This window comes from Anopheles gambiae, chromosome 3 (genome assembly GCF_943734735.2).
Source record: "Anopheles gambiae chromosome 3, idAnoGambNW_F1_1, whole genome shotgun sequence".
NCBI classification, from domain to species: domain Eukaryota; kingdom Metazoa; phylum Arthropoda; class Insecta; order Diptera; family Culicidae; genus Anopheles; species Anopheles gambiae.
The window spans coordinates 11015001-11029143 of NC_064602.1; the positions used below are offsets into that span (position 1 = coordinate 11015001).

General features: G+C 45.4%; 1 protein-coding gene and 1 non-coding gene across 4 annotated transcripts in view; one reads left to right on the forward strand and one right to left on the reverse strand.

The window, feature by feature from the left end:
- Window positions 1-14143, reverse strand: part of LOC1277494 (tRNA-dihydrouridine(16/17) synthase [NAD(P)(+)]-like) — an 84705-nt gene that overhangs the window by 3441 nt on the left and 67121 nt on the right. For 2 of the 3 annotated variants that reach the window (XM_061653026.1, XM_061653025.1), the window contains 2 exons: window positions 1857-2285; window positions 1409-1568 (listed from right to left, as the gene is read on the reverse strand). In XM_061653026.1, the coding sequence (XP_061509010.1) occupies window positions 1409-1568; window positions 1857-2201 (505 nt within the window). In that variant the 5' untranslated portion in view covers window positions 2202-2285. The remainder of the gene's footprint in view (window positions 1-1408; window positions 1569-1856; window positions 2286-14143) is intronic. The other variant, XM_061653027.1, reaches the window with a different exon arrangement.
- Window positions 13588-13660, forward strand: Trnak-cuu (transfer RNA lysine (anticodon CUU)). The gene has a single exon. It is a non-coding gene; the product is annotated as a tRNA-Lys (tRNA).

The window sequence follows — 14143 nt, forward strand, 5'->3', positions numbered from 1 at the left end:
CCCCGTACAAAGGTTGGGGGAAGAGAATATTATTTTCGGGGTTTAAGTTGATAAATAATGGTCCGAAATCCGTTCCGTCACGGACCGCCCGGGGAAGCGACGGGGAAGCAAAAACGGCCCGTAATGAAATTCAAACAATCGTTACGGAAATTGTTGTACGCAATATTCCCATTTTCGGGTGGGTTTTTTTTCATGATGAAGCGAAGGTTTCCAAAACCCCAGTCCCCTCTTGTATGTTGCATTTTTGTGAAAAGTCATACAGGGTTTTCCACGAGTTCTCATAGCCGTGGGACACTTAATGAACTCTTTCTAACGTGAAATGAACCTTATGTAATGGGAATTGGACTCTATAGCACCCTTGTTGGACAAATCCAATAGGAATTTTGTAGGAGCCTGTCCAAAAAGGGTCCCATAGAGTCAAATTTCCAACATAAGAAGTTCACTTCCAGTAGGAAAGAGTCAAGGAAGTGTCCCACAACTATGAGAACCCCTCCTGGAAAACCCTGTAAAGGCAAAAGAGGAAAAATCCGTTTTGTTTCTTTATCACACAAGCATACCCATTACTAAGCAGCGTGCGAACCTTCGCTACACAAAAAAAATCAGTAATTGTTCTCGCTAAACGAATCAATTCTGTCTGCTCTCGTGTTTCTGGCTGGACCGCTTGTCCCATTTTCCGTAGAAGAAAGTAGAATTGAAGTTTAAACTTGCTGCACTCACACACTCCGTTGTTACTTTGGTTACAAAAGCGACAACTTCAAGGTACAGTAGGAAAACTATTCCAACGACCATCTGGTCAGGCGGCAGCAGAGCTCTTGGTTGGTAACTGGCGGGACACACAGACACACAGCAACAGGTGCCGTCGTTAGCAGCAAGCAGCAGCCATGGGCAGCGAATTACCTTTCTTCATTTAAATTGTCTTGTTTCTTGCATTGCCGTTCTATTTTTTTGCCCTTCAACCGTTAAGCTTGTTTCTGTGAAAGTAGTTTTAACATTGTTTTGTATTTCATAGAAATTCCCCTTCTAGAGAGTTAATCTGAAGCTGTACTGGAATGCTTGCTCTGCAGTGGACCCTTTCATGTTCGCTTGCTTGCTATGAAATTATTGCATTGCATAACTTTGGGCGCTTAGCATGGATACCGTGGGGGAAATAGTTAGTTTTTGCCGATAAGGCTGCTAGTTTTCATCAAAACTTTTACACTTTAAAGCATCTACCGTGTTGAGATAATATTGAAGTACTTATTAACTAAACATAACCTCTAAAACATGCGCTTCAAAGTATTTCCATTGCTCCTCGTTTAACATTAGCAAACACAGCACATCCAGAGAAGAAGCTACACTGCTGACCTTTGTCTACCTTGCCCCAATGTTGCCCCGTGCTTGCCTATCTGACCCTCCCCATTATGCGTACCGATCTCCCGCAGCAGCTCCCATTCGTCCTGCAGGAAGGCACCGTAGTGGCCGCGCTTGGCGATGGCCTGCGGGCAGCCGAGATTGATATCGATCGCGTCGCAGTGATCCTGGGCGAGCAGGGCCGCCTCCAGCATTATCTTCGGATCGTTGCCGCAGAACTAAAAGCAGAGCAAAAAAGGAAATAGCATCAATGTTTGTGTGTAAGAAAACTGCACAAATGTGCACACTAACACAGAGCACACACAATGCAGTTTTTTGTCCGTGTGCCGCTGGTGTGCATGTAATTAAATGTCAACGTTTTAATTAACTGTCGTGTGCCGGTTCGCTGGCGCGCGAGAGCGCAATCGGGAAACCGTCCCACTGACAACAATGGTCACGCTTTTTTGTACATTTTCACATTCTTCTCCTTTCACTTCTTGCTGCTTTTCCTACGTGCCACTGTATACCTGTATAATCAGCGGCCGGTCTTCCGGGCAGGTTTGCAGCGAATCCTTCCGATACTTCGGATCCTTGGTGAAGCAGCTGCTGTGGAACATGGGCGAGTAGCAGAGCTGTGCGCCGTGCCGGCGGCTCAGCAGCCGCCAGGCCAGCTCGCTAGCGTCCACCATCGGGGCCACGACGTACCGCGGCGAACGGAGCACCTTTTCGTAGAACTCAAACCCGCCCAGCTTACGGTTCGGTTGCCCCGGGGCGTCGCTGGTTGTGTCCATCGCCGTTGCCGTTGCTACGGTGCTGGCGGTGGCTGGTGGTTCCGCCGGCAGATCAACGTTACTCTCGTTGCCCGTTACCATCGTTACCGCTCGATTGTGCACTAATTCCTCTCTAGGTGACGTGCGGGTTGACGTTTTCTTCCTTCGAGTGCGCCGGAAAAAAACCTGAAACGACGGGAGAACAGCGGGGCATTAAAACACGGGCATGATGAGGGTTTAATTAAAACTGACTGATGAGGGATGTGGCGCGCGTGTTGCCAAGTAAAATCGGCTCAAAGCCCCGGCTGCTCCCGTTTCATCCCACACGCGCTGGACATCGCACTGACGTTTTTTGAAAGCAGACTGTAATAATTTAACATTTCAACCCCTTCATTGTTCCATTTCAACCATCAATTTAAACAACGATTCGATCGAACCCATTTTTGCCAGCTTTTACAACTTTGTGAAGTTTTGACCCTTTTCCGCATCGGTCTTGATGTTCTCAGCCACCTACCATCGCCCCCCTTTCACCCCGACCCGTATGGGGTGGATTTGCGGCACTAAATCTCATTTTATGGAAAATCCACCCACACACACAGAGAGAAGGTCACTGATACGCTTCGCTTTTCTTCAAACGCACAAAGGCTTCTCTGGTGGTGGCCGTCGGGCTGCTGCTGCTGCTCGGGACCTCGAGCGACATAATCCGTTGTTCTTCTACTAGCTCGCCCTTCTCTTCCGCCGGTTCGTCGCCTACTGGGGATGTGAGATGATTTTCTGCCATTTTTTGTTTTTCCTTTTCATTCTCGCTCCTCCATCGCCGGCCGAGTGTGTGGTCCGAGTGTGCGAGATCTGTATCGGGATGAAAGGCGTTAGCTCCGGTCCATCGCTATTGTGTGCATGTGTGTGTGCGTGTGCCTGTTGTGATGGAGCTAAGAAATTACGTCCTTTCATCGCCAGCTCCCCAACCCCGAGCGGATGCGGGGGGATGTACTACAAAAGGCGTTTCCCCGTGTGTCGGTGTGTCGGTGTGGATGGCTTCACCGAAGGTGTCAGGTTTATCTGGATCATCTAAGGCTCCGGAGGTGTTGGAAGTGCTTCGTTTTTCTTCGCCAGTCCACCGGGGTGTCGCGTCTTGGGGAAGGGGAGGTCGTTCTTTTCGTGTGGGAAAAGGATTGGATTACGCTTTGCTGCAAAAGCTGATCGACACACGGAAACGAAGGATTGGCCTGGACGGACGGATACCCATCTCTCTCCCCATCAGCGGTCTTTGCCATTCTTCGGCTGTGGAAAAGGTTAGATTAATCCCCCACCAGCCGCACTCGTGTTTTGTGCCGGAAATGCTTTTCTCCAAAGACGCTGGCTTTGTCCAAGCCGAGAAGGAGGAAGGTTGGTGATTCCCTTTATCCAGTGGAGAGTGGAGCGTGACGCAAAAAGGGATACAAAGTCCGCTTGCAAAGAAGCAAAATAGGAAAAAAACACCGATTTGCGTTGAGGTATTAGGAGCGTATTGAATGAATTATGTTCCAAACGCTCTCGACCATGAGAGAGAGAGAGGGAGTAAGAGGGAAAGGCAAGAACCCATCTTTGCCGGTTGGACGACAGTCTTCACTGACAGAGCTCGGGCGCTGAACGGATGAAAACAACCCGGCTAGCGGGGGCTAATGGAGATAATTTTTGAATAATGGATTTACATTTAAATTGACGTAAATGGTGCACGCGGGGGGATTTGGCCCGGGTGTGGTGGTAGTGCTTTGCCTTGCGGTCGTTAGGAAAACCCGCGGATAGCCAGCCAACCAGCCAGCCAGCCACTTCTCGGTGATCTCTCTTTGATGCGCTTCAGCTCGTACCGTTTCGTGCCAGTCTATCTGTTTTTGCTCTGTTTTGCTCGCGTTACTAATTACATCGCATTACAGAGAGTTATGCCAATCCGGTGCAAGGATCAAGAGAGAGGAAAAAAAAGTGTAAACTCTTTAACATTTAATGTCTTTTTTCTTTTTGGTTTGCAGACACGTTGAAAAGACGCTGGCAAAAGTATGAACTAACGCTTCAGTACTGTATGAAGAGAAGATTTTGCGATGAACTTTGCATACATTAGGGCGTTATGCTACTAATTTGGGAAATTCACTGTGAACTGTGAAATGGTAAAAAATACTGTGGAACACCGTTTATACAGGCTCATTGGGGCTCGACCTCAGCCGGATACTCAAATAATACGGAATAAATAGGTCCAAATAATAACAAATTTTTGATTTTTTTTTGAAATTTTTATTGTGTATTGGTTAACCCTTGGTCAGTTTTTATGAACTTCATGTATTTTAAATGAACATATTTGAAATTTGCCATGAATTTTAGTGTTTTTCGTTATGACGAAATGTTCTGATAACAGTTCAATACAAGTGTAGCTATGCGTTCTGTAGGAGATATCTAAAAAAAATCGTTATCAGAGCACAAAACTCTAAATATCACGGCAAATTTCAAATATTCTCATTGAAAAAATTAAGAGATTAATAAAAACTGGCTAGGTTGTACCAATAAAGTGTAAAGTTTTTTTAGACCGTCCACAAGGACAGAGGAGGCGTGGTAGGCCCAAATTGAGGTGGCAAGATGGCATGGAGGCGTCCGCCATTAAGGCCGGGATAGCGGACTGGCAGACGAAGGCGCGAGACCGTGAGCGGTTTCGGACACTCCTAAGGCAGGCCAAGACCGCAAAGCAGTTGTAGCGCCGGATAAGTAAGTAAGGTAGTACCAACACCTAATGCAAATTTCAAAACAAAAACAAAAACAAGAATTTTTGGTAAAATATACACTTTGACCCATTATCGAGTGTTACTCGAATATCCGGGCGAGGTCCAGTCCCGATAAGCCTGGATAAACGGCGTTCCACTGTAATCAAATTTACTTCAAGTTAGTAGTGTATTACCTTAAAGATCCCCCTAAAAACGCTCCCATGCTATGATGATTGCATCCATTTAGGCGCTTTATCATGTAAATTGCATTTTAATGCCTAAAGGCAAACTTCTCACAGCTCCACGCAGCAGAATCCAACACATCTAATCTGCACAAGTCAGTCAATGTTTACCGGACACGGTTTTAATCCGATTCGGTCAGTTCATTTTGGTCCTCAACACGTTTTGAGACTGTTTTGCTGAACTCTTGTTCCCAAACAACCGTTCTCTCCTCTCAAAAGCAATACACACCGAGATGAATTTCCTTGACAAAATTTTTGTTTTAGGCAACTCTCAACTACCCAGCCCAACTTCACATTTTGCACATTTTTGTCCTTTTTGTGTGCGTGTGTTTGTATAGGGCACTTTGTTTCTAGTCAACGCCAATGTGGAAGGCCATCGAGAAATAAAAAACGGCCTACCACCGGGTGCCTTCATTTGGCCATCGAACGGCTGGCAGCGGGCCAACAAAGTTTAAAGATGAGCCAGTGGGCCAACGAGGTCACATTCGTCCCTTTCCACTTGCCCGCCGCCCCTCCTCTTTCTCTCTCTCACTGCCACATCTATCTGCAGCATTCATTAGTGTGTTGTATCATTCGCTGTGCTTTGGTGCTGCAGTGCCAACCGACACCCGTACCGAACTTGCCGCAACTGTCGCCAAATGCGAAACGAAATATAAGTACACACATACGTGCGACATGTGCGTGAAATGGGGGGGGGCATGTAGGATACTACAGCAAAGTAAAGCAAAGACAGCAAAGAAAAGAAAAGACCCCGCTCATAACCATAAACCGCACATGCTTGCGAGCTTTGAAAGTTTTCGAAACCCATTCCGGCAACGGTTCTTAAATCATTGTGCTCGTTACTAAATTGTTTGTCGCATCGCGGTGTCCTCCTTTTACTGTGTGGGTGGTGGGATGAGCAGAAGGAATGAGCCCGAAACAGGAACACAAAGCTATGCGCAGTTTTATTGCCCGGATTTTATACGTGATCTTTGTGCATACACCTCTTGCTGTCTGCTTTGGTACGGGCTCAAAAGTTTTAATTTCAAGCTCGAGCTCGATCTTCTCGGTGGCGTTTTGGAGGTGAAGAATTCAGACTCGGTGCTGAGAGAGCAAATTATTATCAGCTGTAAAAAGGCTTTGAAGTGTTGATTGAATAAGCAGGAGGAGCAGGGATTTGCAAACTTCCTTTTCAAATGATTATAACACGCTGGAAAGAAGTGTTGAGCTTTTAATTTGAGATGAGAAATGGATAAAGTTTTTTGAGCCAAACATTAAAGGCCAAAGGACAAAGTTGGCTTTATTTTGTTCAAGTGTGAATATCATGTTTTAAAATAATCAAAGGGCCTTGAATTTCTGACTCTTGATGTAGCAAGATTCTACCTTTAATTACGAACGAGTTTTTTTCGCAAACCTTTGGCAAACTCTCGCCTATTTTTGCTGCGCAGAAAGATTCGACCATAATTCGTCCAACTCCATGCAGCACTCCTCTTAATCATCCCTCCAAAAAACATCATCCCCGTTGATTATAATCCCCCTTGGAAGAGGGGGCACCAGCAAACAAAACTTTACGGTGGCAAATTTGGAATGAATACAAATTATGACACAACTTTCGTTCGGCGCATCGGCTTCGTGCTGCCGTATTTGCCAAGTCGCTGCACGAACGTACGACATACTGATCATGCCGCCTTTTATTTGCTCTTGTTTTTTTCATTTTCCTCTTTTCACCCGACGACCAAGGGGATACGTGAGATCAAACGAAGGACGATGAGGAGGACGAACATTAGGGACACACGCCGTTTTTCGTTAGGAATGCTAAATGAAGGCTCGTCCAGGCCGTTGTCGCCTTTTTGCACAATGAGAAGAAGCACAGAATGCAGCAGGAGATAAAACATCTCTCTCTCTCTCTCACTCTCGGGGGAAATCTTCAGGCGGTAGAAATTTGGCCCGACAGTGCGAATAAAAACCCCTAAGTGAAGAATTATGATGATGTGGTGCTGATGCTGCTGCAGCAGCGCTGAGAGAACGCTGACGGTAAGCACTCATCACGCATTTAAGTTGTTTTTTTTTTGAGCAGAGGGAAGGGTAACAAAAAAAGGGCACCTTATGAAGAAAACCTTTAAGGTTAAATTTTGCGTCAGTATGCATTGCGTGTTGCTGGTGCCAAATTTGTGCCCAACAGAAAACACCAAATAAGCCAAGGTACAACGTTTCGTACGAACAAAAGCTACGATGAAAACAATCAGATTCAAACGACACACTCTGCTCAAACGAACAAAACAACAACCGGAAGCGTTCGGTCAATCTACACCACGCTACTAGGCTTTGGAGCGGCTTTTGTGCGTTTTGGCATGCCAGCATTGTTTATCTATCATCGAAAAACAGTCGCTGGGTGGATGTGGCGTCCGCCGAAACGCATCGTGACGCGCGATTTTATGCGATTGTTGCCGTTGCAGCGCGAATGATGCACGCTGGGCGTGAGGTCGGAATAAAAGAATTGAGATTTTTTGGAAATATAAATCAATTATTTTACTTGCCGCAATACGTTAAGTTTCTTTACTATGTTTCATATAAAATGAATTTTGATCTGTAGAATGAATTTTTGATCTGTTGCTTTAAATTCACCGTGTATTACGCCTAAATGTATGCAATACGAATGACATAGTACCTTTATTTCTTTGCATTCGCAATACATTACGCCTAAATGTGTGCAATACAAAAGGCAACAAATTATATTGCTCATTTTTATTGAAATGTTGTAATACTCATATGGTCTAGAATGAGTAAAGGATACGATTTTTCAAATGTCCATTTATTTGCACTGCATTTTCGCACTGTGCGACATCGTCGCGACTGCATCGACACGGGCGTTTTTGTCCTCTCTGGGGTGAATGATTTTCGAAAACAAGGAAAGTCGTTAGTTGTTGCACTTCAATGCCCGTGCCTTGGAGCGATTGTCCCTGCACGCGCACTGTTTACTGACGAAACCTCAGCACCAATCAATGGCGCCTGCGAAAGCAAACGCGCCCTCCTTCTGTTTGGTCTTTTTATGCTTCAGCAGCTTGTCCAAAAGCGGTATTCAAAGAGCTTTAGAGAGCTTAAACGGCACATTCCACAAATGAACAACACGATGCGATGACGCCGAGAGAGAGAGAGAGCTGGAACATTGCTGTTTGTCGTTTGTCGTCGATTGAAGGGATTGTTTCAAATCCTTGGCGCTACACGAGTCTTTGCCTCACTTTGCACAATATTATCATTTAATTTTCGGCACCCAAAATAGCAAAGGCCTGCGGTTTTGAAGCTTTCGATAAAGCCCAATCTTGCGTGGAATTATCTTTGATTGGCGTGTTACAATGCGACACACACACAACGCTAACGTACCGACATTTGCACATCAACGACACTGAAGCAATGCTGCTAAAACACGCCTATGGCATAGTGCTCGCTAGGGGAAACTCCAGCTCGCCCAAATGGTATGAAATTTAATACTACGAAGAAAGCGAGTGGGGCGAAAAATGCCACCACCGTAAGCGAGAGCAGCCGAAAATAGCCCATTAAAAAGGCTGCACAAACACGTAAACAGACCGATAAGTGAGAAGGAATCACTCGGACCCAGACGGCAACAAAAAGCTTTCCTTTCAGTGATTTTTTTATTCTTTCTTCTTCGTTATTGCAGCGCTGTCAAACTGATTTTGTCCCTAAAATTCCTTTCATTCCGAGCCTTATGGGACGGCCACCAATAAAGCCAAAGCGAACGAAACAGAGAGAGAGACACAGACAGTGAAAGTGATCATGACCGCGTCATTGACCGCCATGTAGAAAGCGAAACACGGGGGACCTTGGGTGCGCGGGAACAATCACAAAAGCAATGGTGCAAAATGCTGCAAACGGCAAAGTTTGCTCACAAATCGCCCGAACAATCAAGCTTGAGAGGAACTAATTTTCGCGCATTCGAGGCGAACATTTTTGCTCTTCCGAACAGTCTCGCACGCTCCAGGGACGAACAAAGGACCAGCGAGCTTAGGCTCGATGGCTTTAAGGGTATTGTTTACAGCACAAAAGCTGATCGAAGGCGGCGTTGTAGCTGAGAGCTTTGCACGAAACGATTAGTATGTGAAAAAATGTTCGTAGGTATAGCAAACATGCGGAATAAATTCAGAATTCTTCAATTTATGCTTCAAATATGATTTATTTTTTAACGAAATTCCAATTGGAAAGACAATTCAATGCATTCATATGAAACAGAGGGTTATAGAAAGCGATTCAACCGTACCTTAGTGAACCCTATCCGATCGAACCCGTCCCAATTTGCGATGACTTTTAGCTGTGCTCCAAACGAAGTGTGTAAAACGCAATGAATTGTAGCATAACTCCAACTTCAAACAACATTAAATACTCAAGAGAAGAAAAGAAAAAAAAACATAAAAACTCAGAGCAAAAGGGTCTACCAAAAGTGTAGAGTGTGGCCTAAAAGTTCTTAACAAGGTGCAAAGTATGCCAAAACCAAGGTAGCTGGTTCAGCACCCGTTGCTGATGCTGTGCTTGAAATATGTCGTTGGAGGCTGTAAGCCATAGGGCATTTTTATAATAGGCTTAAAAGCTTCTTCTTCCTTTACTGACGCAATATTTGAGGTTACGTTTCGGTGAACACAGTACAAATGACTCAGCAAATACTTCTTGTCGATTGGCCCCATAATTGAATCCCCGGAATTAATAAGCGCCTGAAGGTATGCAATAGGTATGTCAGGTATGCAATTCGTAATTTACACAAGCGAGCTAGTAGATTGCCAACGTTGAAACGTTGTTAAATGCCAATGAGCCAATCATTTCTCATTAAAACCAACTTCTGTCATGCAGGAAATGATGGCACGGACATGATTTACCTTAAAGACGATGGCCGTTGAACAGCTTCCAAAATGTCACAACAGAGCCAAAAAAAAAAGAAACGAAAATCAACACCTTCCAACACACAGCTGAAGTTGGGGGGGGGGGGAAAGAACACCCCGCTCGCCTTCTTGACAAAAAGTGTCAATAAATCGGAAATAAAATCACTTCCACAGCGAGCAAACTTTGTCGAGCGCGGGGCAAACTTTACCGTCCAGGGGCGCTGGGAATGCCAACGACAAAGAGCCGGGGTCGATTCTCCAACCTCCTAGACACCGACCGACCCAGACCGACCGGAAGTTACCAATCACAGCAGCTCGGTGGTCGGGTGGTTGATGTGTGCCGGAAGTGAGTGTGGGGGAGCTGTGTACTCATCTAACGTGTAGTACGGTTGACAGGACAAAGCCTGGGAACAAGCCCGCAAAACATTTCCCGATGACCGAAACAAATATGAGCTTGAGCAGAAGGAAATGTCAATGTCGGTTGGAACAACAAGAAGCACCGGGGGAGGGAACACACAAACACACACAGCAAACTTATTCATCAAGTTTATTTCGTCGCATGCTCCGTCGTCCGTCGTGTGTTCAAAAGAGTCTCGGTTTTTGCGCTTTCCTGTTTTCGATTCGATTCCATCTCGACGGAAGAGTCGCATTCGTTTGATGGATGAAAATTAGTTCGATTTGGTGTTGCTTGTTTTGACACCGTGCACTGCATTGTGGGTCTCCTTCAATGGCAGATTGACGTATGTTTTGTCAAGAGCAATTTTCGATTTCGACACGAAGAAAGAAACATTATCTTAAACGGATGTAAGCTTTGGGATAGGGAAACTTTTGACGTGAACTTATCTAAATAGGATTACGATGTTTTTGATCTTCTTCGGTACTGTGTGACGCAATAGGTAAGCCTTAAAAACCTTCCACAATGCTACAGAAATGTGCTTCAATATTCACAGAAAAGGGAAACAACCTAAACAGATCGAACTCGAATTTGAGCAAAATCACAAAATACAACACAACAAATCAGACGACAAAACCCACGCTCTTTGAAGGGATTTTTTTGCTTTCAATATTCTATCCCTACACCGGCAGTCTTCATTTCACGGTCCGGTGAGTGAGGCTGCCTTGACAAAGGGATTGCTTTCTTTGCTCCATCCCGATACAGCTTATCACACGGTTGCGTTAGTTTTCCGGACATCAAACTAACAATCGCACCCGTCCACCGTCCGCCGTTGTCCTTTCCCACCCATCCCACCCACCGGCGATGATCTTTTTGATGGCCAGCACTCGGCCGCCACCATGAAAAGCGGAGAGCTCTGGGAGGATTTGTGCTGTAACACGCGCGCGACATGATGGGAGATTCTTTGCCAAAAAAAGGCAATAAAAAAGAATCAAAATTCCGCCCCATTCGCAGCCGGACCTGGTGGCCGGAAGTGGCTTTTCATGTTGGACACAATACAAAGCGGCTCGAGAGGACACTCACACGGGCGCAAAAGGAAAAAAACGCACGTCCTTGCGCACGTGTTTTGTCGGTGACTTTTGTTGATGAGCTGTGGGGAGGGAAAGGGATGAGGGCACACGGCGATACGGCGGAGAAAAGTTAGTTCATCAACGAAACATGAATGAAAAATCTTTACCGTGGGAGTTTTGCTCTTTGTGTGTTCTGTTTGGTGTATGATTTAAGTTGACAACCGTCAAATGGTTTGCTTTTTGATTTGCTTTAGAGCACGAAAGAGCGTGCTTGAAAGTTTGAGTTTGATGCGGAGTCGTAGTTTGTTTGGGGCCCTTGAATAACCTAAACCACACAGTCTTTGTGCTCTACCGATATCAATAGCAGGTGAAATTGTTGATTTTGTGTTTATATTTAAATTAGATAAAGTTTCCTTAATGCCTTCATGTAATCTCTGTAAATAAATACATTTTGAGATGCAAATTGCATACACAAAGGCGCTTCCAAGTCGTCCCGGTCTCAAAAAAGAATCCTAACCATTCATTTAATCGATTGTTGCTAATAGATTAGTGTCCAATAATTTTTATTTATTTAATGTCTTGTCAGCGATAACACGACCCATTATATGAGTCTTCAACATAAACCAGTACCGCCAATATTAAACAATTTCCTTCAACTCCATAACTCCCCCCGTCCCCAAAGCGTTGAGTTATTGATTTTTTTTCTCTCCCTCACCGACACACACCGAACAGAAGTTTTAAATAATCATTTTCTTGTACCCGGTGTGCCTCGTGTGCGCAGAATGAAAAGTAGTTCCCAGTAGTCGATTCCCGCAGGCACAGACCGGTCGAACGCGAGGTAACTAATGGAATGCCAATAAATCATACTTTTATCGTGCGAAAACGCCGCCGAGAAACGATCGCCGCCTGTAGTTGGAATGTGCCTGCAGGGCACCAGTTCTATTGAATGCGCCAAACGGAAGGAATGCTGCGAATGTTGTGCTCTCTCTTGCCAAGTTTCAAATAACGAACAAATAAATTTCATCACAAGCAGGGTTTGAGCGGCTGCCGAGCGAAAAGGGGGAACCGATCGAACACGATTCGGGAAAGATGAAGACGCGTTTGGACGAATATTGGACTCTCAGTGGACGGCCGCACACTTGAGCCTGCCGCGGAAAGTCGTAGAGAGAGAGAGAGAGAGACGAACACAGGACGGGACGGGGCAGGGAAATAAATCCATCATAAGCCTTTCTTTTCGCCTGGTTTGTCCCCCACCCGTTTTCTCGTTAAGGCAGAGTCGCAGTTTCTGTTTTTTTGCTTTTCATCATTCAAAGGAGCTGACTCAAAATGAAGTAAAAACGAGAATGCTTCCTCTGTTGCCAACTTCCTACAGACCGAGATCCACTAAATACGCCCGGAAAGCAGGCCTCCGTGTTCCGCCATATCGTTTGAATGCTCAACTAATACAAACAGACAAACATGCTTTAATACGTCCCGGAGCGAAATCAGCATCCACAAACGGCTCGGCCCACTCGTGCGACACAGAAATAGCACGCCGGGGGTGTGGAACAAACCCCTCGGCCTCCCGCTGGAATGGAAGAGTTTGCCGGGAAACTGCTTTGTTACAGTGTGCCCAGGCAAGCGCCGATAGGCAAGCTGAAATGGGACCGGGAATCCATAAAAAAATATGATGAATGAGCCATTGATGAATCTACGTTACTTGGTTGGAGCCCTCGAGCAAAAGAGAGTGAAATCGAAGATACATGGGCGGAAGAATTAAAGGAAAGGGGGAAAGAAAGAACATCGGAAAGAATACATTCACCAAGCGAGAAGGCCACGCGTACACGGAAGCGATCATAAATGAGCAGCAAACGCTGTCTACCGTGTCGTGTTCTGGTGTGTTTCGCTGTTCGCTGTGTGCTCTACATGGTGCCATGGTTTCCGGAAAACGTCCCCGTAAGCTACCGATGGGCGATGGGAAATCGAGTAGAAATGAAAACTGATTGAATCGCCCGGCCGAAGAAATATGGGCCGAAGCGCTGCAAAAACAGATGAAAGCTTCGATGACACAACAATAGAGATGGAGAAATCGACGCGAATCGGATTGTGAGCCAACGCAAGTAGAGTTTGTAATTAATTCGTGCCTGAAATAGCTTCTCTCTGTGTTTTACGCATCACAGCAAACAAATGTATAAAGCACCATTCATCAACAGCCCGGCTAGCTCAGTCGGTAGAGCATGAGACTCTTAATCTCAGGGTCGTGGGTTCGAGCCCCACGTTGGGCGCGCAGAGATACACCTTTTTTAAAAGCCAAATCAAAGAGAAAAAACTGTTTCTGTCCTGTTTCTTCTCATTCATACTTATTCAAAGCTAAAAAAAACTGTGGTATCTATTATAATATATAACAGAAATAATTTGACATACAAAACTAAGCTCACAAATTAGAATCATCTCCTTCGAAGCTGTGGGAGTGGATTTTTACCAAAAATTCCCCGTTGATCGTTGACACCGGACACGATAAAGCACCGGGGCATCAAATTTAAATACTGACAGTGGGGCCAACCCCCCCGGGAGATGCATTAATTAGCTTTGACAACCGTTGCCCCACCCCTGCAGAAAAAAGCCTCCCGTCAGTATCCGTGCAGGGAGCACAGGAACATCGACGTTTCACAACTCTACGACACGATGTTCGAAGACCTCGTGCGACGGATGGATCATTAATAATACCGCCCAATGATGCGTGTCTTGGGTTTGAAGCGCTTAGCTGA